Raw genomic sequence first — 27,382 nt, 5'->3', positions numbered from 1 at the left:
GCTTGGATCTGGCGTTGCCATCGCTGTGGTGTGGGCTGGCAGCTGCAGCTCCAATTCGATCCCTAGTCCGGAAATTTCTATATGCCGTAAGTGAGGCCCTGGGGGTAAAAAACGTACTTGAAACAGATGACCAGTTTAACAAGGCAAACAGTTTAATAAGGCAAAGAGTGGAACTACCATGCAAGTCAAGATATATAGATAGAGGCATTGCCAGCAGTTCAGAAGCCTCTTATATGCCCCATTCCAACTGATTTTTATAGTATCCATTTCCTTTTCTTTTTATATGTACAGCTCTAAATAATATAGTGTAATTTTGCCTGCTTGTAAATTTTACAGGTAGATTCATATAGTATGAGTCTTTCAGTTTATAACTAATTCTTGAAACTGTGCTCATTCTAGCTACTCAACAATAAAAATGGTACACTGAAGTAATGGCATATTGAGCTGTGTTCAAGACTGCCTTCAGTGAAACTGCTCCATTAGTGACCTGTCAAAATATGTTTGATGCCTCTTCCTGCCCTTTAACCACATTTTCTATTACGCAGGACACTGTTGCAGGTGCCTAATGACAATCAGGATGTGTGGTGAAAGGCATAGCACTTGGCTTTGAAAACACATTTCTGTGAGATCTTATATTCCCCTGTAAATTTTATGGTGATAGGATTGACTCTGTTGTAGTAAAGATTAGTTATAAAGATGTTTAAATGTGAGTGTTGTATACATATAGTAGATACATATAATACACATACATACTTGTGTTTCTAGCTGAAGAAACACTTTAATTACCTAAAACATTTGATTTTATAGAAAAAAATACTTTGTTTTTCAGGTGAAACTTCCACCGATGATGGAAATCATAACTGCTGAACAGCTGATGGAATATTTAGGTTAGTGTTGAAAAGTGAATGGTTTTTGTATCTCTTTCAAAATAAAACAGTTTGCAAAGCTAACATATATTTAAATTTCATCTTTTTTAAGCTATTTTTAAATTATAATTTTAAGTCTCTTAATTAAAACATCTTATTAATATGTTATTGTTCTTTGATGTTAAAGCCTTCTTTCTTTCTAACCAGCATTAAAATTCTGTAATATAAATAAGGAAATTATTGATATAGAAAATAACGAAGCATATATTAATTTTAATAAATTGCAGAATAGGGTATAGCACAGAAAGGCTAACATTGCATATAGAAAGTGTTTAAAGATACTGGGTAGACTTGACATAAAATCTGGGAGGTGATTTAGAGAAGTGCAACCCAAAATATGATTCATGGACCTATGCCAGTCTATAAAATGTTAGTTACCGGTCTGCAGTGAGATAGTGGCTTGGACTTTGAATGTATAAATTCTGTTTAGTAACCACACTGTTTAGTGTGTAAGCATGCTGTTTAGTTCATCTGAGATTTTTTCATAGCAAATTTTTCTTGAAGGGAGCAGTATGCTAAATTACATTCTTATGCAAGCTTCTTATTTCAAAACAGACCAGTAATACACAGTTTGCAGACCAGCTGCATTGAGTAAAACTTGTTTATAGAGGAGGTAGTTGTAGATCACACTGAGATCTTTTATAGTATAAGAATTTATATATTTTACTATTACCAAATAGGAAATCTTAATCCATATTCTTACAGTTGTTTAGTAATTAAGTTTTTATTTTTAAAAAACTTGTTAGCTGATTAGTTTTTGTCTGTACCATTTCAGGCAACTAGCTAACTGATTTTTTGTGAGATGTAGGTTTAGTGAAGTAATTGAAATTGCAGCTTTTGGAAGATCTTTTTCTTTATGTAATTAATATCATTTAATCCCATTCAGTGATTATAGAACCTCAGAGTTGAGCGTAGATTACTTTGAATACCTCAATATCTGAAAATAGAATTTCTGTTTTTATCTCTTTTACTCTGGTTTGGTGATTCTTAAACTTTGTGATTTCTAAATTATATTTCATGAAGAAGGCTGAAATAAGCTTGGTGCTTTGAGGAACAGCTAGTATGGCTGCCAGACTATGCAAAGGGGAGGTATTAGAGGATGAGATTAGAGAGGTAATCATATCATGTAATAACCTAGGCTGTTGTAACAACTTTGACTTTTTCTGTGAGTGATCTGGGAAACCATTAAAGGATTTTGAACAGAGAGTTGACATGATCTGACTTTGAGTTTAACAAGAATTCTCCAGCTGATATGTTGAAAATAGAACTTGGTGGTAGATAAAGAGAGAAGCTAGGAGATCAATTAGGAAGCCATTACTACTGGCAAAAGATGGTGGTGGTGGCTTCAAATAGCGTAGTAGAAGTAGAGATTATAAAATATGGTCTGATTCTGGATATAGAGCTGACAGGATTGCTGATCAGTTGAATGTGGACTGAGAGTGAAATCAAGGGTTACCCCATAGTTTTTGGCTTTAACACCTGGAAGGATAGAGTTACCATCAACTGAAAGAGGAAAATAATGGAAGGAACATGTTTTGAGAAGAATATCAGGATTTTTGGTTTTGCGATATTTATTGACATCCAAATATGGATATCAGGGAGGCAGTGGGATATCTAAATCTAGAATTCAGAGGAGACATCTATATCAGCCCTGTACAGTGAAACTGTGTATATTGGTGGAAGTATTCTATATCTGTGCTATCTAGCTTTACAACCACTAGCCACATGTGGCTCTTGAGTTCTTAAAATGCAGCTAATGTGACTGAGGAACTGAATATTTAATTATTTTTTAAACTTTAAAAATTTTTTGGTCTTCTTAGGGCTGCACCCATGGCACATGGAAGTTCCCAGGATAGGGGTTGAAATCGGAACTGTAGCTGCCAGCCTATATCACAGCCATAGCAAAATGGGATCCAAGCTGCGTCTGTGACCTACATCACAGTTCAGAGCAACGCTGGATCCTTAACCCACTGAGTGAGGCCAAGGATCGAACCCACATCCTTGTGGTTACTAGTCACGTTTGTTACTGTTGAGCCACAATGGGAACGTCCTAATTTTAATTAATTTAAATTTATATAGCTACATATTTCTATTTGCTACAGTATTAGACAGTGCAGATCTAGCCTGTAAATACACATTTGGAACAGATAGTACATAAATGGTAGTTAGACTGAGTGGGATCATGAATAGAATGGGAGTTCCTGATGTGGCTCAGCAGAAATGAATCTGACTAGTATCTATGAGGACACAGATTTGATCCCTGGCCTCACTCAGTGGGTTAAGGATCCAGTGCTGGCATTAGCTGTGGTGTAGGTTGCAGATGGGCTAGAATCTCGTGTGGCAGTGGCCTAGGCCAGCAGCTATAGCTCTGATTCAACCTCTAGCCTGGGAATCTCCATATGCCACAGGTATGGCTGTAAAAAGACAAAAGAAAGAGAGAGAGAAAGAGAGAAGGAAGGAAGGAAGGAAAGAAGGAAGGAAGGAAGGAAGGAAGAAAGGAAGAAAGAAAGAAAGAAAGAAAGAAAGCGAAAGCGTATCAGTGAGAGATTAGCCAAATCAAATGCTGCTAATAGGTCATGCAGAGTGAAGACTAAAAATTGACCATTGATGGAGGAGGTAATTGGTAACTTTGACAAGGGCACAGGATGAAAACCTGACTGGAATGGGCACAAGAGAAGATTAGAAGGCATTATACATAAGCAATAGGAAAGTAATGAAATGCAGCTGCTGTGGAAAAGTTTGTCAGTTCCTCAAAAAGTTAAATATAGAATTACCATATGACCCTACATTTTCACCCAAGAGAAGGAGAAACACATGTCCACACAAAAACTCATTCTGTAACATTTATGGGAGTTTATTCATAGCCAGAAACAACCAAGAGAGCCATCAACTGATAATGAATAAACAAAATGTGGGGAAAAAAAGAAAAAGGAGTTGCCATTGTGGCTCAGTGGACACAAATCCAACTAGGAACCACGAGGTTGCAGGTTCAATCCCTGGCCTCACTCAGTGGGTTAAGGATCCGGCATTGCCGTGAGCTGTGGTGTAGGTCACAGATGCAGCTTGGGTCTCATGTTGCTGTGGCTGTGGCCAGCAGCTGTAGCTCCAATTAGACCCCTAGCCACGGAACCTCCATATACCAGGGCTGCGGTCCTAAAAAGCCAAAAAAAAAAAAAAAAAAAAAAGGCGGTATATTCATACAGTGAAACATTATTCAGCCGTAAAAAGGAATTTGCTGGTACCTGATACAATATAGAACAACCTTAAAGGCATTATGCTAAGTCAAAGAAGCCAAGTCACAAAGATCACTTATTGTATTTTTCCATTTATATGAAATGTCCAGAATAGCAAATTTAGAGACAGAAAGTAGATGAGTGGTTGCTTAGCACTTGGGGAAATGGGGAAAATAGACTGGTAATGGGTATAGAATTTCTTTTTGGGAGGACCAAAATGTTCTGAAATTAGATCATGATGATAATTTCACAATGGTGTTAATATGCTTTAAAAACATTGAATTATGTATACTTTAAATGGGTTAATTTTATGGTATGTGAATTCTGTTTTAATAAGGCTTTTCATAAAAAGAAAAAATTAGAGGAAAGGAATCGAAAAGAATACTTTGGACAAATAGAAGAATTAGTTTTAAGCAATATAGATAATTCATCATTAGCAATAGGAAGGAAGATAGAATGTATAAAAAATAGATGCTGATAGGTTGGTAGATGTGGGTGTGGTAGCTTATAGAAGATCTTTTGAGTACTTTTGTTTTCTTAGTGAAATGGGAAACCAGGTCATCAGCTAAGAGTGAGGATGAAGGAGGAGTTTTTGAAGATGAGAAGGAAGGTATAAAATAGTTGCCTGATGGAGTTCCCGTCGTGGCTCAGTGGTTAACGAACCGAACTAGGAACCATGAAGTTGCAGGTTCGATCCCTGGCCTTGCTCAGTGGGTTAAGGATCCTGTGTTGCCGTGAGTTGTGGTGTGGGTTGTAGATGCGGCTCGGATCCCCCATTGCTGTGGCTCTGGCGTAGGCCAGCGGCTACAGCTCTGATTCGACCTCTAGCCTGGAAACCTCCATATGCCATGGGAGAGGCCCTAGAAATGGCAAAAAGACAAAAAAAAAAAAAAAAAAAGTTGCTTGGATGAGCAAGAGAATGAAAGGGGGAAATGCAGCATGATTCCTGGGCATTACCTCTGAGGTTACTGAGAGCAGCCAGCATTGGCGTATGATTTCTCCAGTCACCTTCAGCTGCATGAGTATGGGCCTGAATAGTAGAGGAGCAGGATTTAACCACAGCTGGGGTTTTGCCAAGTGAATATGTTGAAGAAACAGTCTAGGGAATGGAAGGTATGTGTAGAGAGTGATTATAATCATGAGCCATAGAATTTAAGTTGCAAGATGAGGAAATGGATATGCATATGTTCAAGGAAAATGCGATGGGATTAATGGATTTTAGGCCCTGATAGAGCTGAAGAATTTTTAAAGCCTGGTAATAACAAAATTGTATGATCATAGGGAATGAGTTTCTGTGATATGATGGAGTATAAAATTTTTGTTGGAGAAGAGGTCAAGGAACAGAACGGACAGGGTATTAAATGGTCATGTCTGTGAGCACTGAAATTAGCAAAAACTATGGCAGGATTTGTGACAGAGAGAAACAGTGAGCTAGGAATGAGGAGGATTGACCTGAAAGTTGGTAAAGAACTATAACCAAGTTGGTGGATGATGGGTAGTATGACATGGGTTTTTAAAACTGAGGAGTTTCGGGGAGAAGAAGGAGAAAGAATGACCATAGAGCAAGTAGATATCTGTTGCACCTCCAGGCTCACTGGTAAAAAAGAATCAGAGAGAAAATAGCTGTTACTTAAGAGGGAGGGCTGCAGTGTCATCAAGGCAGAGCCAAATTTCGTTTAGGCAAAAAGGTGAAGGAAACATTAAGAAAATATTTATAAAATTTTGTTGTTGAGAGACCATGATTTCCAGAGAACAATGAAATTCAGGATAAGAATTTGAGTCGTTAGTATAAAAATAGTATTTAGATCTTTGGAGATTGATGAGATCATTAAGAGAGGAAAGTATAAAGCGAGAAGAGAGGTGGGTCTGGGATTGTCTCCTGAAGTTTCCCAGTGTGCACAGATTGAGTAGAGCAATGTTTCCTCAACTGTTTTTTTTTTCAGTATTGCCTTTATACACATCTTTGTCCTAATCACTCACTCCAGGAAACTTTAATACCAGATTTACTCTGTCTCTTCAGGTACTGTGGCCCTTTGAAGGGCACAGACCACTATAATATCTAAGACATTTTTGCCCTCTTTGCCCACATTAGCCCTACTGAAATACATTGGTTAGAGGACAGAGAAATAAAGGAACGAACACATAGCCATTAAGAAAGAAGTAGAACCGGAAGAGGGTGATAGAAGCCAATAGAAGAAGAATGTTAGAAGAAAGAAGAAGAATCACAGGCAACATGGAAGTTATTGTGGCCTTCACAAAAACAGTGTCAGTACAGTAATGGGATGGAAATGGAGTAGTGAATTGAAGGGCCTCTAAAAGATGAGTACATAGAGACTCAAGTCTAGATACTTTTAAGAAATTTGACTGTAGGTGGGCATGAGAAGTAGGTGAGGAGTAGGAAAAGGCTTAATGGAGAACATGTGACTTGTACAGTTGGATTCTACACCCTTGTAAAGAAAGAAAAAAGAATATTATGGGGCTATGTGGAAACTATTTTAAGCTCAAGCTAGAGGTGAAAATAGGTAAGGCATATTTGGAAGAACAATATATGAGTATGAATTGACTATAATTGATAATTCTACATGTTGTAAAGTTATAGGAACAGAGATTGAATTAGTTGAGTAGGTTGTGGCTAAACTAAAAAGTGCTGGGAGCCAGGCATAGGAGCATGGGTTTACTATAGTAGGCTGCTTCATGTATTTTAATTTAAGTGGAGTAATAACATGTTAAATAAATATAGTTTTTAGGAGGATCTGGTTGAGACATATAGGAAATAGTAAACATAGTTCAGATGTAGTCAAATATCAATAGATTTTTGAATGCCTAATATATATAGAAAACATATTTTTGAGCCCAGTTTCCTGTCAGTCTCTTCCATATCCAACCACTGTCTGCTGTGCTTTCTTTGTTTTCATAACATGACCATAATCATCTAAACCTTTACTGACCAATATATGGCTAGTGAGCACTTGAAATATTGCTAGAGTGAACTGAGATGTTTTGAAAGTGTAAAATATACAGTGGATTTCAAAGAAAAAAAGTATAAAGTATCAGTAATTTTGGATGATGGTTATGTGTTGAAGTGATAATATGTTTAATATACTGGGCTATATAAAATATTAAAATTAATTTAACCTATCTCTTTTTACTTTTTAAAACGTAGCTACTAAAAATTTAAAGTGGCATACAACCTTGCATTTGTGGCTTGCATTGTATTTCTGTTGAACAGGCTAACCTAAACTGTGCTGCCACTTTACAACTTCTAATTTCATTCCAGTTCTGTTTTCTATGCTGTCATAGGCTAATGCCATTTACCTTACTTTCTCTTTGCTAGTTATTACCATCACTCTACTTGCCTTTGTCTACTCTACCTGCTGAGACAAAATGCTATTAGTTCCCATAGCTAAAGAATACAATTGTTGTGGCAGAGACCCATGAGCAGAGGCAGAGGGCATATGAATGGAGGTACTAATAGTAGAAAAAAGAAAGATTGGAGTGGAAATAAAATCGTCATAAATTATAATACCTCTTCATTTTCAAATGAGGTAACCAAAGTTCAGAAAGTTTAAATAATGTTCTGTCTCCATCTGGGCACATTTTTTGGTCTTTTTTGTCTTTTTTTTTTTTTTTTTTTTTTTTTTTTGTCTTTGCTATGGCTGCACCCACGCATATGGAGATTCCGAGGCTAGGGGTCTAACTGGAGCTGTAGCTGCCGGCCTACACCAGAGCCACAGCAACATAGGATCCGAGCCGCTTGTCTGTGAGCTACACCACAGCTCGTGGCAATGCTGGATCCTTAACCCACTGAACAAGGCCAGGGATCGAACCTGCAACCTCATGGTTCCTAGTTGAATTCGTTAACCACTGAGCCATGACAGGAACTCCTAGGCACCTTTTTATATGACTTTTAAAATGCTGAAAGGCTAGTCTTATCAAAAGTATGTATCTTCTCCCGCCCCACTACTCAAAAGTGTTTTTTTTTTTTTTTAGGGCCACACCTGCAGCATATGGAAGTTCTCAGGCCAGTGGTCAAATAGGAGCTGCAGCTGCTGGCCTATGCCACAGCCACAGCAACAGCAACACCAACACCAGCTCCAAGCCACTTCTGTGACCTACACCACAACTCTCAGCAATGCCGGATCCTTAACGCATTGAGCGGGGCTATGGATCAAACCCACATCCTCATGGATACTAGTTGGGTTCATTACTGCTGAGCCACAATGGGAACTCCCTCAAAAGTGTTTTTGATACAGTATTTTAAATTCCTACTATTTGTCTTTTTCTTACCCAGCAAATATTTACTGATTAGGTACTGTGGACAAGTTATTTGGTGGTATCAATAATACAGTGTGGCTGTATGAATGTACTATGAAAATGTTAATGTGGTCTTTTTCTTGGAAAGAAAATAAATAGTGCATCTTAGTATATTAAATTTATCTAACTGTTAGCTAGCAAAGCCTGAGGAAGCAGGACATAGGATGAAGAGTTTGTTTGTTTTTAATTTTTTTTTCTTTAGGTCTGCACCCACAGTATATGGAAGTTCCCAGGCTAGGAGTCAAATGGGAGCTGCAGCTACTGGCCTACCCCACAGCCATAGCAACACCAAATCTGTTCACATCTGCGATCTATACCACAGCTCATGGCAATGCTGGATCCTTAACCCACTGAGCAGGGCCAGGAATCGAACTACATCCTCATGGATACTAGTTGGGTTCATTATCACTGAGTCACAATGGGTTCTCCTGTTTGTTTTTTAAATTTTATTGGAATATAGTTGATTTACAAAGTTGTGTTAATTTCAGGTGTACAGCAAAGTGAATCAGTTATACATATATCATATATCCATTCTTTTTGAGGTTCTTTTCCCATATAGTTTACGACACAGTACTGAGTAAATTTCCCTATACTATACAGTAGTTTTCCCCCATTACCCATCTATTCTATATATAGTAGTGAATATATATCATTCCCAAGCCCCTAATTTATGCCTCCACCACTCCATGTTTCCCCTTTTGTGAACATAAGTTTTGTTTCAAAATCTTTCAGACTATTTCTGTTTAAGTTCTATTGTATCATTTCTATTAGATTCCACCGTGAGTTGATGATATATGATACTTGTCTTTCTCTGTCTGACCTAGTATGATAATTTCTAGGTCCATCCGTGTTGCTGCAAATGGCATTATTTCATGGTTTTTATGGCTGAGTAACATTCCATTGTATGTCTACATCTTTTTTATTCAATCCTTTGTTAATGAACATTTTGGTTGCTTCTTTGTTTTGGCTATTGTAAATAGTGCTGCAGTGAACATTGGGGTGCATGCATCTTTTTGAATTGTGGTTTTCTCCGGATAGATAGCCAGGAGTGGGATCGCTGGATCATATGGTAGTTCTATATTTAGTTTTTAAAGGACACTCCTTACTGTCCCCCATAGTGGTTGTACCACTTTACTTTCCCACCACAGTGTAGAGGGGTTCCCTCTTCCCTACATCCTGTCCAACATTTATATTGTATATTTTGTGGATTAATCCTTGTCATTCACTTAGTAAGGATTTTTTCCAATTCTTCGGGTTGTCTTTTCATTTTGTTAATGGTTTCTTTTGCTGTCAAGAATTTTTTAAATTATAGGAAAAGAAAATCAATGAAGAAACACGTAGATCTAGATCTGGGGTGGCTAAAGAGGCTTGAAAGTCCTGGGTGAGAGGACTCAGCTACTAGGGACTACACTAGTAATATGATCCTAATGGGAGGTGGGGAGAAGTGAGCAAGAATAATGTGAGAAGAGAGATTCTGAAAACTCTACCTGACCAAAAGGAAACTTTATTCAAAGCCAGTCCTGCCAGAACAAATTGTTTCATTTTCTAAGTTATTTGGATTTTCTTCTCTAGATTACTCCAGTTCTTTGGAGGAAACAGAGATATTTTTGCATTAATAAACAAATGCTAGTAGAAAGATTGTAAAAGAAACAATTAATAGCTTTCTTAGCACCAAGCCGAGGAACCACAGAGAATTGGAATTTTGTTGGCAAAGGTTAGAGGAGGAGGAGGAGTGAATTTTAATTTGAGAATTTCTGTTTACTAGAGGATTAGAGCAAGGCCAAGTGTGGACATGGCTTGTTTGGCCTCGAGAAAAGACTATGACAAGCTAGGATACTTAGGAAGTGCTAACAAGTCTAGTAAAACAAGGTGGGGAAGAAGTGTATGTGGAAGGCAGAAAATGGGTAAGAAAATAATGTAGAAAAACACAATACAAACTAGAATGTACATTGTGATTTTAACCACCCAAAATAGTTTGTATGATGGTGAAACTAGTAATACCATAGTAAGAAAAATAGTTGTTGGGATGGTTGTGCTGTCTGACTTTTTAAAAGGTAATTTATTTTATCTTTTGAACACAAATATTATAAAAGCAGGTCAATGTTGGATCATTTTAATTTTGCCAACAGTGGACTATATTTCTTCTTTTCCAAGTGCTGACTTGGGATAAGTTACCTACTGCCAAACCTTCTCTTCTGTTTTTGGCCTAATGTAGCTGTCAGGTTTCTGTTTCTTGATTCCTGTTTGTCTGAAATATCCCATTAGTAGCACAGTCTTATGGATTCTTTCTTTGAAGTTTTCTCTTTCTCTATACTGGTACTTCAGAACATGATATATTGCAAGCTCTTTTGTTTCCTCTCCTTTCCAAATTAACCTATATACCAGTGTTTTCTTCTTAAAGCACCGATTCCATCCTTCACTTGCCTACTTAAAAACATAAGGGTCTCTTATGAGCTTTTACAAGCAGCCAAACTTATCAGTGTATTATTTATGATTTTCTATAATCTGATTAAGTTTACCAATCTAGCCATATTTTCCACCACTCTGCAACATGAATTTCATGTATGAAACTCCTTATAAACTGTTCATATGGGGAGTTCCTGTCGTGGCGCAGTGGTTAACGAATCCAACTAGGAACCATGAGGTTGCAGGTTCGATCCCTGCCCTTGCTCAGTGGGTTAACGATCCGGCGTTGCCGTGAGCTGTGGTGTGGGTCGCAGACGCGGCTCGGATCCTGCGTTGCTGTGGCTCTGGCGTAGGCCGGTGGCTACAGCTCCAATTAGACCCCTAGCCTGGGAACCTCCATATGCCGCAGAAGCGGCCCCAATGGCAAAAAGACAAAAAAAACAAAAACAAAAAACCAAAACTGTCCATGTGATATGATGTTTCTTACATGTGCTTTTTCCATCATTCTTTCTCCCTCGGAGAATGCCTTTTCCCTCACTGCCTTGGCAAGTTCTGTCCATTTTTTTGAATCCACTTTATCCCCTCCAAAGGATATTTCTAAGTGCTACAGGCTTTATCAATACCTCTTTTCAAATGAGACCCTACTGTATAGCACAGGATTCTACATTCAGTCTCTTGGGATCGAACATGATGGAAAATAATATGACAAAAAGAATGTATATATGTGAATGCCTGAGTCACTTTGCTGTACAACAGAAATTGGCACAACATTGTAAATCAATTATACTTCAGTTTAAAAAAATCATTTGTACATAAGGCACTTATTACATTTTATACTATTTTTACCTTATTACTAATTTTTAAGAGAAACAGTCACCTTCAAATGGATTATATTTATTTTAACCTATTACTAACATGGACTAGATGCTTAATAAATACTTTTTGATTAAAGTACTATTGTTGATCACTTTTAATAGGAAGGTTAGATAAGCTAGACAAAACAGCATTCTTTTTTTTTTTAATTTTATAGCCACATTCATAGCATATGGAAGTTCCTGGGCCAAGGACTGAATCGTAGCCATAGCTGCAACCTATGCTGAATCCTTTAACTCACTGCAGTGGGCCCAGATCAAACCAGCACCTCCACAGTGACTCAAACTGCTGCAGCTGGGTTCTTAATGTACTATACCACAGCAGGAACTCCCAAAACAGCATTCTTAAGAGATGATTTTAGATATCTAAAAACTGAGAGATGCCCCCTTGAAAACTCAAAATTAGTCTTTTTAAAAGTTTAATTCTCTACTTACAAACTTTTCTAAAAATATAGGTATCTAGTGCTGCATATCACCCCAATATTTAGTTACTTAAAACAATGAGCATTTATTATCTCCAGTATCTATAAGTCAGGAATATTGGTGTGGCTGAATGACTCTGTCATAAGGTCTGTCATGAGATGGCAGTCAGTTTGTCAGCTGGGACTGCAGTCTTGTCTCCAGTCCAATTCAGGAGGATCTGCTTCCAAGCTTACTTACATGGTTGTTGGCAGGATTCAGCTCCTCTCACGTTGTTGGACTGAGGTCCTTAGTTCTTCATTGACTATGGCAAGAAGCCTCCTTTAGTTCTTTGCCATGGGCTTCTTTATAAGGTAGCTCAGAACATATCTCAGAGTGAGCAAGTGAGAGAGCACCATAAAGGCACAATATTTTGTATTCTAATTTCGGAAGTGACAACTCATTAATTCTGTCGTATTTTATTCACTAAAAGTGAGTCTAATCCACACTGAAGTGAAGAGGATTATACAAAGGTATGAATACTAGGAAATAGGGATCATTGAGGTCCTTCTGAGAAGCTGCCTTCCTTAGCCAGGTTATTCTTCTCTTGCCCAAAGATCTTTTCTGTCCTCAGTAGTTGCTTGTCTGAGTCTTTCCCAATAATGAATTATTCTGCTTTTAGCACCTAAACTTTAATCTGTGATAGCACACATCTGTGGTTTATTTAGTATTGAATTATATAATATTCTGCATCCTGATCCTACTAAAGTTGTTAGGAAAGAATATACTACAATCTTTTATCAGGATTACTACAGAACTTAAATGAAACATAGGATACAAGTATAGCAAATATGTTCTCAATTATTTGAATAAGTAATGTGTAAAATTTACTCAAAGCATTGTTTTTATTTAAATGCCATATTAAAGCCTCAATCTATAACTATGCAATATGCCGTGTATAGTAAGGATTCAAAAATATTTGTTAAATTCCCTTGCTAATGTATTTCTGTGAATTAATTAGTGCTTTTAGAGTTCCTATACTCTGAAAGTGGAATAAAATTGTTATTAGTTAGATTTTGCTATCTTAAAGTTCTAATTAAAAGCACAAATAATAATACATTGATGTTCACAAGAATTCTTTTATTATCAGAGTTGGAAAGATTAAAAGAATATTTGATATAGCCTTTAGATTTTTTTTGAATAAATAAAAGTTATATTAAAAACAATTTTATCAACTAGTGATATGGGAGGCTGCATGAGAAGTTGGTTCCATATATCACTGTTTATACTAAAATAAATTCCCGATAAATTAAAGATTTAAACATTAAAAAAGGACAGACATAAAATTACACATGTATATGTGAATATTTGTATACCCTGAAGAGGTAGAAATCTTTTAAAATATAACACACAACCCAGAAGCTCTAATAGAAGAATTGGACTATATTAAAATTAAATATGGGAGTTCCCGTCGTGGTGCAGTGGTTAACGAATCCGACTAGGAACCATGAGGTTGCGGGTTCGGTCCCTGCCCTTGCTCAGTGGGTTAAAGGATCTGACGTTGCCGTGAGCTGTGGTGTAGGTTGCAGACTCGGCTTGGATCCGGCATTGCTGTGGCTCTGGTGTAGGCCAGCGGCTGCAGCTCCGATTGGACCTCTAGCCTGGGAACCTCCATATGCCACGGGAGCGGCCCTAGAAAAGGCAAAAAGACAAAAAGATAAAAAATAAAAAAATAAAATATTTCTGTTTGGTGAAAAAGAGGCAAAAAAGTAGCATCATAAAGTCAGAAGCCAATAGGGGAAAAAAAATATTCACCACACATATAAGAAATGTTCCAATTCCTCTGATTGAAAAGAGCATTTCTCAGTTCAATAAGAAAAAAATGATGCTTGTATAGGCAAGCAATTAAAGAAAAGTATATATAGTTAGTACATAATTAAAGAGGTAAAACAGATAAAAAGGTACTATGTATAGATATATAATTTTTTATTTTATTGGAGTATAGTTGACTTACAATTTTGTATTAGTTTCAAGTGTACAACAAAGTGAATCAGTCATATGTACACATATATCCATTCTTTTTTCCCATATAGGTTATTATAGAATATTGAGTAAATTTTCCCTGAGCCATGCAGTAGGTCTTTTTTAGTTACCTATTTTATATACAGTAATGTGTATATGTTAATTCCATCCTCCAAATTTATCCTCTCCCTCATGGTTTCTCCTTTGGTAACCATAAATTTGATTTCCAAATCTGTGAGTCTGCTTTTGTTTTATAAATAAGCTCTTTTGTGTTATTTTTATTAGATTCCACATATAAGTGATATGGTATTTATCTTTCTCTGAGTTCACTCAGTTTGATAATGTCTAGGTTCATTCATGTTGCTGCAAATGGCATCATTTCAATCTTTTTTTTTTTTTTTTGACTTTTTGTCTTTTTTAGGACTTCACCTGAGGCATATGGGGGTTCCCAGGCTAGCAGTCTAATTGGAGCTTTAGCTGCTGCCCTATGCCAGAGCCATAGCAATGCCAGATCTGAGCCGCATCTGCGACCTATACTGCAGCTCAGGGCAACACCAGATCTTTAGCCCACTGAGTGAGGCCAGGGATCAAACCTGCAACCTCATGGTTCCTAGTTGGATTTGTTTTTGTTTCCGCTGCACCATGGCGACAACTCACATTTCATTCTTTTTTATTCCGTTGTATAGATGTACACATTTTCTTTATCCATTTAGTACTATGTATATTAAAATGATGTCACATATATTTAAAAGGTGCCACATATACTAAATGTCACATGTATTAAAAAGGTATTGCCAGATAAAAATACATATATAAAAAGATAGCAGTTTTTTGGAAGTATAGTTGTTTCCCAGTATTATATTTGTTTCATATTTATAGCAGAGTGATTCAGTATTTTTATGTACTTCTTTAAAAAGTATTATAGGAGTTCCCACTGTGGCACAGTGGGTTAAGAATCTGACGGCAACAACTTGAGTTACGGCAGAGGTATTTGTTCAATCCTTGGCCTGGTACAGGAAGTTAAAGGACCCAGCTTTGCCACAGCTGCAGTAAGTCACAGCTGTAGCTCAGATTCAGTCCCTCCCCCGGGAACTTCCAGATGCCATGTGTGCAGCCATTAAAAAAAAAAGATAAGATAATGGCTATACAATATATTCTTGTTGCTTATCTATTTTATAGTTTGTATCTTTTAAGTTTATACCCATTTCTTGCCCCTCCCCATTCCCTCTCCCCACTGGTAACCACTAAGATGTCAATTTTTTTAATTAAAAAAAATTTTGTTTACTTCTAAAAATGGCAAACATTTAGAAGACTAATTAATGATTCCCATTCTTGCACAGGTATTGGGGTAAAACCTAATTATATCGTTGATAGCAATGAAACTTGGTCAAACCTTTTAGAGCTTTATTGTAGTGACATGAAAAGATGCTCAAATATATTGTAAAGAAGAAGAAAAGTTCAAAAGCATTTTAAGATATACACTGAAAAAAATATGTAAGACTGTATCTAATAATTAACATCAATTTTTCTCTGAATAGAATTGGGGGATCATTTTTTTCGGTCACCTATTGATAGAATTTATAATTAAAATGTTTCCTTTGTAATTAGAAAAAAGTAATATTTTAAAAAGGCAACTTTACAATTTCTTTTTACAGGCGATTACATGCTTGATACAAAGCCAAAAGAAATTTCAGAAATTCAACGTTTAAACTATGAGCAGGTAATAGACAAAATTTTTGTTATATTAAAATAGGTAATTTTAACTTATGGATATTCATTGGTCTCTATCAGTGGCTCTTCAGGCCTATTTTTCACTTTCTTTTTTTATTCCCTTTTAAAAATGTAAAAGTCATTCTTTGCTCACAGCCATATTTGACCCACAGGGCATACTCTTTTATATGAACCTGTATGCTGTATAGAATGAAACATGGCTATCATTCTACATACCTATATAGAATGATAACCTAATATTTTCCCTGAAAAAAATTGACTTTCAGGAGTTCCCTTGTGGTGCAGCAGGTCAAGGATACACCATTGTCACTGCAGCAGCCCAGGTCACTGCTGTGGCTCAGGTTTAATCCTTGGCCTGAAACTTCCTTATGCTAAGGGTGCAGCGCCCCACACACCCAATTTTTTTTTTTTTTTTTTTTGACTTTCAAGTGAATTTAACCTTGATTCATATCTCCTCATTTATTTATATTTTATATTAAGTTATTTTTAGGAAACAGTTCAGCAAGTGATATCTGGGGGTGTGTCATTAGGACACAATCTAATGTTTCATAGTTTCAATGTATCTTCATGTCTTAACATATAATTCCAAGATACTATTCTATGGTATAGAAAGGGACACTGGGCTCACAATTATTGGAGCTGTAAGAAAGCAAGCAGAGTTCATTTTCTTCAGTATTCTTTCTTTGTCAATGGAAGACAAGAAGAAATCAGGTTCTTAGAGTAGAAGGAAGTATCAGCCAGGGAAGAAACAGATATCATTGGAAGATTTATGTTTACTTTCAAAGTACTGCTTTCTACATACTTTCACTAGTATCCAAATGGAAAAAAGAAAACTCATTTCACTATTGCAAAACTTCTTGAATTTGAATGTTGAGATAATCTAGTCCTGATAAAATTGAAAAGCCAATATGTTGCATTGCATCACTGTGTAAAGTATAGAATTTATAGCTAAAGCCACATAGGTATGCTAAGTCATTTAAATTCTATTGGAATGTATAGCTTAAAGCAAGGATTTCCAAATACTTTGCATGATAAAAACTTCTTTTCAAGTGAAATCTTAGGCTAACATTCAATATATAAAAATCAGAAAATATTTTATAAGTATCAAGTAGTAAGATAAAATTTATATCATTTATTTGTTAAATTTGTATAATTTCTTATTGGAATCAGTAAGGGTATTTTAATACAAAAACTTGAAATTAGGAATAATGTATGATAGTTGCTGTTTCATAACAACCTCAAAATTCTTTTTACTTCTGTTTCACAGTTCTGAGAAAATCTTGATTGATGAGTGTTTGCAAATTAGCAGTATTTTGTTTCAAGTCGATCTTGCAGTTTCAGGATATGCTTCCATTAAGGTGATCTAGACTCTTGGAAAATGATTAGAAGTAAAGTTTTGTTTCACTGTTGGAAAAACACTATCTAATAACCACTTACATTTCTTATAAGCATATCAGATAGAAAGTGCCCTGGTTTTAAAACAAACTCTGAGAGTTCCTGTCATGGCGCAGTGGTTAACGAATCCGACTAGGAACCATGAGGTTGCGGGTTCGGTCCCTGCCCTTCCTCAGTGGGTTAAGGATCCGGCGTTGCCGTGAGCTGTGGTGTAGGTTGCAGACGCGGCTCGGATCCCGCGTTGCTGTGGCTCTGGCATAGGCTGGCGGCTACAGCTCCGATTCGACCCCCAGCCTGGGAACCTCCATAAGCTGCGGGAGCAGCCCAAGAAATAGCAAAAAGACAAAAACAAAAACAAACAAACAAAAAAAACTCTCAGGAGGGAGTTCCCGTAAGCTCAGTGAAAACAAATCTGACTAGCATCCATGAGGACACAGGTTCGATCACTGGCCCTGCTCATTGGGTTAAGGATCTGGCATTGTGGTGAACTGTGGTATAGGGTCGTAGACGTGGCTTGAATCTGGCTTGGATCTGACGTTGCTGTGGCTGTGGCGTAAGCCAGTGGCTACAGCTCCGATTAGATCCCTAGTCTGTGAACCTTCATATGCCCCGGGGTATGGCCCTAAAAAGATAGATAGATAGATAGGTAGATAGATAGATAGATAGATAGATAGATAGATAGATAGATAGATAGATAGATAGATAGATAGATAGAAAGAAAAAATAAGCTCTAAGGAGTTCCCATTTTGGCTCAGTGGATTAAGAATCTGACTAGTATCCATGAGGATGCAGGTTCAATCCTTGGCACCACTCACTTGGGTTGAAGATCTGGCATTATGGTGAGCTGTGGTGTAGGTCACAGACACAGCTGGGATCCAGTGTTGCTGTTGATGGCTATGGTACAGGCTGGCAACTGCAACTCAGATTCAACCCCTAGTAGCCCTAAAAAGTGAAAAGAAAAAAAAAGCTTTAAATTTATTTATAAGGTATTGTGATTGCATTACCATTAGTTTTCAAAATAATATTTACCAAGCTGATATGGCTGAGTTTAAGCTGGTGTTTAATGTTTCATGGGTGTGATGTAACGGTGTTCTTTTTTGTATAATTTTATGGGAGCAGAGATGTTTAAGCCTAAATTTTGTTTTTTAAGTCTAAATTTTAGAAAGACCATGCAGAGCTACAGTCTGCCTAATTAAAACCCCTTTACCAGGAGTTCCCGTCGTGGCGCAGTGGTTAACGAATCCGACTAGGAACCATGAGGTTGCGGGTTCTGTCCCTGCCCTTGCTCAGTGGGTTAACGATCCGGTGTTGCCGTGAGCTATGGTGTAGGTTGCAGACGCGGCTCGGATCCCGCGTTGCTGTGGCTCTGGCGTAGGCCAGTGGCTACAGCTCCGATTGACCCCTAGCCTGGGAACCTCCATATGCCGCGAGAGCGGCCCAAGAAAATGGCAAAAAGACTAAAAAAAAAAAAGAAAGAAAAGAAAAAACCCTTTATCAGAAGTTGTAATGTAAACAAAGAGCATATTTTTTCCAGTTTTGCTTCATGATGACAAAACGCTGTGTGTTTATGATAGGTTTTTATATGACTGAAAATATTTTTTTAAATACACTTTAAATTTAAAATTTCACCACATTAGAGGTAACTTTAAGAAAAAAGTTGAACTAAGGAACAGTTGAACTGTTGGCTTAAAGGAGTAGTAATCCTTGGTATGTAAGTATCCATCCCTAGGATTTATATTTTATAATACTATCATAATTTAGATTTAGAATCAAGATGGCCAAATGCTTTTTAACTCTTTGTTTATAAATTTATTTTTATCAGTTTTACTAATCTTTATGGGGATTATTCAATGGTATCGATTTAGTTATTTTTAATATTATACAATCTATAAAAAATGTAGAAGATTGGAGTTCCCGTCGTGGCGCAGTGGTTAACGAATCCGACTAGGAACCATGAGGTTGCGGGTTCGGTCCCTGCCCTTGCTCAGTGGGTTAACGATCCGGCGTTGCGGTGAGCTGTGGTGTAGGTTGCAGACTCGGCTCGGATCCCACGTTGCTGTGGCTCTGGCGTAGGCCGGTGGCTACAGCTCCGATTGGACCCCTAGCCTGGGAACCTCCATATGCCACGGGAGCGGCTCAAGAAATAGCAACAACAACAACAACAAAAATCTCAAAAAAAAAAAAAAATGTAGAAGATGTGTAAAGGTATAAGCATGAGTCCAGAAGCTATTAGAAATTATACTTACCCTTAAAGGAAATTGGGTGATTGGCAACTAAGAATTTAAGAAATATAACAGAAAAAAAAAAATGGGGATAGTAAAACTATAGTTCTACAATGGCTCATTATTATCACTGTTTTCTCACTTTCATCACTGATATGGCTTTAAGAAGAGTTTTAAAACACTGAAGGAAAAACTATGAGATGTTTTCAAGGGTTAAAAATTTTTCTCAAGACTAAGAAAATATATTGTTTTAGGGGAATACGGTTATTAAAAAGAAGTGAAACTGACAAAACCAAAAACTATGTAAATAACGGTGTTATCCTTTTATAAATTCTTCATTCATTAAATGTAAACCATTTGAATAATTTGTTTTTAGTCTGTACAGTCTCTTAGAATGGAATTTTATTAATTGAAAAAAATGGAACTTTGTTTTTATGACCTAAATTCATCTTTTTCAGATTTCAGAGAGAGTCCTTAATTCTAATATAAAAGGGTTTATTTCATGTTCACCCTTTCTACTATTAGCCCTCCGGGAGGCTACAGTCTACTTCTACTTTATATCTTTAGTATGTAACACAGTGTCTGATTAACAGTAGGGATTCAGTAAAATTTTGTTAAATTTTATATATTGGTTTTTATTTGTTGCATCACATATATCCTCTATAATTATGTCCATATGTGCTATATTAAAATGTTTAGAAAAACATGTTTTAAAATAGTCTTCATTACAGACTTAAATGACTGTCTTTCTCAAGAAAACTAATGTAGATAAAATGAGTCTTTAAATTGGCTAAGAAGTCTTTGTGATCCAGCCACCAGTTACATTGATAAATAATTATCATCTCAAGTCTGTAGTTTATATTAGGGTTCACTTTTGGCATTTATTACATTATGTGGGTTTTGACAAATATGTAATGACATGTATCCATGGCTACAGTATCATATAGAATAGTTTCACTGCTCTAAAAATCCACCTGCCAGGATATCCTTCCCTCATCACAACCATTGACAACCACTCATCTTTTTACTCTCTCCTTTGTTTTGCCTTTTCCCACTGAGTCATTTGGAATTATACAGTACATTTCAGATTGGCTTCTTTTACTTAGTAATGTACATTTAAAATTTCTCCATATCTATTCATGGCTTGATGGCTCATTCCTTTTTCTTTCTTTTTTCAAAATTATGGTTTAAAAACTTAATACAAAATTCACTCTCTTAACTTTTTTTTTTTTTTTTTTTTTTGACTGTACCCGTGGCATAGAAAATTTCCAGGTACAAGAACCAAACCTGTACCACAGTAGGGACCCAAGCCACAGCTATGACAATGCTATATTCTTAACCTGCTGTGCCACCTGGAAACTCCTCTCTTAGCCATTTTTAAGTATATAGTGCAGTTGTGTTAGCTATATTCACATTATTGTCTAACAAATCTCTAGAACATTTTCATCTTGTAAAACTAAAATTTTTTGTACTCATTGAGCAATCTCCCTCCCTCCAGCCCCTGACAACCACCATTCTACTTTCTGTGATTTTTGACTGTTCTAGATATAAGTGGAATCATGCACTATTTGTCCTTTTGCAAGGACTTATTTCACTCAGTATAGTGTCCTCAAGTTTCATCCACATTGTAGCATGTAGTAGGATTTCCTTTTTAAGACTGAATAATAGTCCCCTGTGTGTGTGTGTATTCCATTGTATGTATATGTGTATGTATGTATATATGCATATACATACCATGTTTCTTTTAAGCATTTATCTGTTAATGGGCATTTGGGATGATTCCATCTCTTGGTTGCTGTAAATAATGCTGCAGTGAATATGGAGGTACACATATCTCTTCAAAATGCTGCTTTTAATTTTGTGGTGTATATACCTAGAAGTGGGAGAGGCCTTCCTCTTTGACTAGGAACTTTTATCTTTGGGCTTCCTGGTCTAAAAATAGGTCCCTCACCTCTCTCACTCTGTACATCTTTTATCCTATTCAATTTTTCTTACTAATACTTGTAATAATTTATGTGTTTGTCTCTCTCAATATGACGTTAGTTCCATGAGATTGGGAACTTTGTTTCATCCACTATTTTATCTATATCTGTATTTTTTTTGGCCACACCCACAGCATGTGGAAGTTCCTGGGCCAGGGATCAAATCTGAGCCATAGCTATGACCTGCACCACAGCTGCAGTAATGCTGGATTCTTCAATCACTGTGCTGGGCTGGGGATCAAACTCACGCCACCAGAGAGACAATGCCAGATTCTTAACCTGCTATGCCACAGCAGGAACTTCTCCACTATTATATCTTTAGAACTCAGATTAGTGCCTGGCCTATAGTAGATACTTAAAAATTTAAGGGATGAATAAATTGGATAAAATAGAAAATTGGTAGTAAATGTGTCCGCATTTAAATCTCTTTTTTGTTGTTTGATTTTTCTCATTTTTACCCTTCTCCTTTCTATTTTCAGAATATGAGCGATGCTATGGCAGTATTGCACAAACTACAGACCGGCTTGGATGTAAATGTAAAATTCACTGGTGTTCGAGTGTTTGAATATACACCAGAATGCATAGTATTTGATCTTCTTGATATTCCTTTGTACCATGGATGGTTAGTGGACCCTCAGGTAAGTAGAAAAAGTTTAAATTATATAAACACAAATGTAGAAAAAAATACTAATTTGGCAAGTTAATCTAGGTTTCGGTTTTCTGATAATTACATTTTTGTGCCATTGCGTGGAATTAGCCAAATTGTGAGGTTAAGAGCACAGTCCTCCAGATGGCTAAATCTGCGCAAGACTTTGAGTGTAATTTCATGGAGTTAGAGGACATCTACAGCAGAGTCCACATCCTCACCAACACTTGTCATTGTGTCTTTTTGATTACAGCCAATCTAGTAGATGTGAAGTCATATCTCATTGGGGATTTGTTTGCATTTCTCTAATGATCAGTGATGGTGAGCATCTTTTCATACGCTTATTAGCTGTTTGTATATCTTCTTTGGAGAAAGATCTGCAGATCCTTTGCCCATTTTTAATTGGGCTATTAGTCTTTTTGTTATAGGGTTCTAAGAGTTCTTCATATATTTATAATGAATAAAGTATATGTCAACAGATTTATGATTTGCATATATTTTCTCTCATTCTGTGGCTTACTGTTTCATTTTCTTAACAGTGTTCTTTGAAGCACAAAAAAAATTTTAATTTAAAATTTTTTGTTATAGTTGATTTACGATGTTCAATTTCTGCTGTACAGCCAAGTGACCCAGTCATATATATATATATACGTGTATATATATATATATATATTCTTTTTCACATATTATCTTCCATCATATTCTATCCCAAGAGATTGGCTATAGCTCCCTGTGCTATATAGTAGGACCTCGTTGCTTATACATTCTTTTTTTTAAGGGCTGCATCCACAGCATATGGAGGTTCCCAAGCTAGGGGTCAAATTGGGGTTGCAACCGCTGGCCTGCACTACAGCCATAGAAATGACATATCCTAGCCTCGTCTTTGACTTATACCACAGCTCACTGCAACACCAGATCCTTAACCTACTGAGCAAGGCTAGGGATTGAACCTGGGTCCTCATGGATACTAGTCAGATTCGTTTCCTCTGAGCCATGATGGCAACTCCGCTTATCCATTCTAAATGTACTGGTTTGCATCTGCTAACCTCAAACTCCTGATCCATCTCACTCCTACCCCCTCCTCCTTCTCCTTGGCAACTATGATTTATTGATCCATTTCTCCCATGAAGAAACAATTGGATTGTTTCTGGCCTTTTTGCCTTTTCAGCAATGCTTCTAGAAACATCATTTTATGTCCCTTGGTGCACATTGAAGCACAAAATTTTTAATTTTAATGAAGTCCAATTTTTGTTTTTTTGTAGGCTTTGCCTAACCCAAAGTCACAAAGATCTGCCTCTATATCTTCTTCTAAGAGTTTTATAGTTTTAGTGCTTGCATTTAGGAGTATGATCCCTTTTGAGTTGATTTGTGTATATGGTTTGGGGAAGTGATCCAACTTCATTCTTTTGAATGTAGATATTTACCTGTTCCAGTCCCATTTGTTGAAAAGGTTATTCTTCCCTCCAGCAAAATGTCATGGCATGCAGAGTGATCTTTGTGAAATAAACCTTCCCTTTATCCTGGTACCCTACTCCTTTCCTTAAAAGCCTCAACTGTAACTGAAATAAGACATACATTTTTTATTAGAGTTTTTATGATATACTGCATGATCTAGACTCTGCCTTCTGTTCAACTTCACCTCATATAATTTTCCCACCTTTTTACTACCCTCCAGCAATACTCTTTCTATTTTTTCAGATATATCAAGCTCATTTCTAACTCAAGTTTGTGTACTAGATGATTCCCCACTATGAAATACTCTTTTGTTTTATTTATTTATTTGTCTTTTTAGGGCCTGATCCCTGGCCACACTCAGTGGGTTAAAGGATCTGGCCTTGGGAGTTCCTGTCATGGCGCAGCAGAAACAATCCGACTAGGAACCATGAGGTTGCGGATTCAATCCCTGGCCTTGCTCAAGGGGTTAAAGATCTGGCGTTGCCGTGAGCTGCAGTGTAGGTCACAGACGCACCTCTGATCTGGTGTTGCTGTGGCTCTGGTGTAGGCTGGCAGCTGTAGCTTCAATTAGACTCCTAGCCTGGGAACCTCCATATGCCACAAGTATGGCCCTAAAAAGCAAAAAAAAAAAAAAAAAACAGAGGATCCAGTCTTGCTGTGAGCTGTGGTGTAGGTTGCAGATGTGGCTTGGATCTGGTGTTGCTGTGGTGTAGGCCAGCAGCTGCAGCTTGGATTGGACCTCTAACCTGGGAACCTCCATATGCTGCAGGTGCGGCCTGGAAAAAAAGAAAGAAAAAGAAAAATCTAAATGTGTCTAGCATTTTATACCTGCAAAGTGACCCATGCTGGGTCCTGACAGATGGCAATGCTGGATAGCCTAGATTCTTCAGGAGAATGAGCTTATGGCCTAAGGAACTTAAGCCTGAGTTCTTAAAAACTGGACTCAGGGAGTTCCCGTCGTGGCGCAGTGGTTAACGAATCCGACTAGGAACCATGAGGTTGCAGGTTCGATCCCTGCCCTTGCTCAGTGGGTTAAGGATCCAGCATTGCCGTGAGCTGTGGTGTAGGCTGCAGATGAGGCTCGGATCCTGCATTGCTGTGGCTCTGGCGTAGGTCAGTGGCTACAGCTCCAAATCGACCCCTAGCCTGGGAACCTCCATATGCTGCGGGAGCAGCCCAAAGAAATAGCAAAAACAAAAACAAAAACAAAACAAAACAAAAAAACTGGACTCAGATCATCCCTCTGACTGCATGTGTAGCTATATATTACCTGGCAAACAGTTGAATATATATGCTTAAAGAAAAATATATACTCTAATGTAGGGCGGAGATTGTTCATCAGACTTTTCTGGTCTATAAAGTGGTTTTCAAACTTTTGGAAGGGCCTAAGAGCTGTGCTTTTTACCTATTTTACTTGTTTTGTGACAGAAGGATTCTGCTATTGAGAGAAAAAAAAGAACAAGGCAAAAGTTTGAAATCCATAACTCTCTGTGAATATCTCTCAGAACTGGGCTAGTTCTTTGTATACTGATTATGTGTACTGCAATAATTATTTTGCAAGTAAAGATCAGCCATTTTCTGGACAGTGGTCAGGCACCATAATCCAGCCACTGAGAAGGTATTTTCTTCATTATTAATTGATAACTAACTCTTTAGGAGCAACATTAGAAGCCAGAGGACACTGGAAATTATACATTCAATGTACTGAAAAAGTCAAATGCTAACCTATTTCCTATTGCTGGAAAAGTTATATTTTAAGACTAGAGAGATGTAAAGTAATTTTTAGATTAATTAAGATAGTTTTCTGGCAGTAGACCATCATTAATGGAAATTCAAAACAAGGATTTTGAAAAGAAAGAAACTGATCCCAGATGGAAGAATAAATGGAAAGAAAATAACATGATAAATATAAATGATTGACTGTATTAAATAATAACATTATTTTAGGAGGTTTAATGAAAGAACATTAGCATATGCAAAAATAATAACAGAAATTGGGAGAAGCGTAAGGTATTCTAAGGGCCTAGAATTAATTGTTCAAGAAGAGAATATTAACTTCTAAATTTGATATGGTAGGAGTAGATGTGATAGTTTCTGTAACTTTTCTGTCCAATATGGCAGCCAAGTGTGGCTCTTTAAATTTAATGAAAAGTTTATTTCCTAAGTTTTGCTAGACACTTTTGTTACAGTTTCTCAGTAGCCGCATGTGGCTAGTAGATATCTCATTGGACAACAAAGATTTGGAATATTTCCATTATTATAGCATAAGCTATTGGATAATGTTCTTTGAGAGTAACTGTGAATAGAAAAAATAGTGGATAACTTCTAGATTTAGTAGAAGGGGGAAAATTAATTCAAAAAGAAGGAAAAGGGTGCTCCCTTCATGGCTCAGTGGTAATGAACCTGATTAGTATCCATGAGGATGTGGGTTCAAACCCCGGCCTCGCTCAACAGGTTAAGGATCCAGCGTTGCCATGAGCTGTGGTATTAGGTCGCAGATGCTGCTTGGATCCCACAGTGTTGCTGTGGCTGTGGTATAGGCTGGCAGCTGCAGCTCCAGTTGGACCCCTAGCCTGGGAATTTCTATATGCCACCAGTGAGGCCCTAAAAAGCACAAAAAAAAAAAAAAAAAAAAAAAAGGAGAAGGAAGGAAGGAAGGAGAAGTCAAGGAATATTGAACTGATAGAAAAGAGAGAATGGTAGATTTAATAAATTCAAATATATGACTAATTATAATAAATGTCAGTGGACTAAATGCTCTAGTTAAAGACGGTGATTCTAAAGCCAGATTTTATATATATATATATATATATATATATATATAAAACAGTCTGAAGTTAAACAGAAAGACTGCAAAGAGAGAAGAGATGCCATAGCATTGCTAATCAAAAGCTGATGTATCTATAGTAATATCAGAAAGAACAGACTAAGTCAAAAAACATTGCTAATGATATAGTGTTTAATTTGCCAAGAAGATATAATCATTTTAAATTTCTATGTGCCTGAAGACACCTGGAAAGCAAATGCCATTATCGACTGTTCATTCTTTCAGGCTATGGGAACAGTCACAAAGAATAAAGGTCAGTTTCTGACAATGGAAAACAAAATTTGTATACATATAACAACATAACCTCAAAGTATGTAAAGCAAAACTTAACAGAATTGTAAGAAGAAATATATTTTCATACTGGAAGCTTTTAATATAACTTTCTCTGTAATTGATAGAAGCAGAAAAGAAAATCAGTGAGTTGATAGTCTTTAAAATTTTTTTTTTTTTTTTTGCTTTTTAGGGCCACACTCATAGCATATGGAGGTTCCCAGGCTAGAGGGTGAATTGGAGCTATAGTTGCCAGCCTATGCCAGAGCCACAGCAATGCCAGATCTGAGCCTCGTCTGCACCCTATACCACACTCACAGCAACGCTGGATCCTTAACCCACTGAGTGAGGCCGGGGGTTGAACCCACAATCTCATGGTTCCTAGTCGGATTCATTTCTGCTGTGCCACGATGGGAACTCCAAATTATTTAACTTTTCGTTTTTGAATACGTTTTGATTTATCAGAAAAATTGCAAAGATATTATTCAGAATTCCCATACAGTCTTCACCTAGTTTCCCCTAATCTTACATGACCATGGTACATGTGTCAAAACTTGGAAATTTAATATTGGTAGATTGCTATTAACTATATTACAGTCTTCATTCACATTTCTCCAGTTTTTTCCACTAGTTTTTTGTTGTTGTTCCAGAATCCAGTTCAGGGTAACACATTGCACTTAAT

General features: G+C 36.9%; 1 protein-coding gene across 2 annotated transcripts in view; it reads left to right on the top strand.

Annotated features, from left to right (window-relative positions):
- Positions 1-27,382, top strand: part of MINDY2 (MINDY lysine 48 deubiquitinase 2) — an 87,715-nt gene that overhangs the window by 19,414 nt on the left and 40,919 nt on the right. For both annotated transcript variants that reach the window (XM_021094542.1, XM_021094552.1), the window contains exons 2-4: positions 830-887; positions 15,828-15,892; positions 21,982-22,140. In XM_021094542.1, the coding sequence (XP_020950201.1) occupies positions 830-887; positions 15,828-15,892; positions 21,982-22,140 (282 nt within the window). The remainder of the gene's footprint in view (positions 1-829; positions 888-15,827; positions 15,893-21,981; positions 22,141-27,382) is intronic.

This window comes from Sus scrofa, chromosome 1 (assembly GCF_000003025.6).
Source record: "Sus scrofa isolate TJ Tabasco breed Duroc chromosome 1, Sscrofa11.1, whole genome shotgun sequence".
Lineage (NCBI taxonomy): Eukaryota > Metazoa > Chordata > Mammalia > Artiodactyla > Suidae > Sus > Sus scrofa.
Note: the sequence above shows the minus strand (reverse complement) of the source record. Positions and strands in the feature narration are given on the sequence as shown.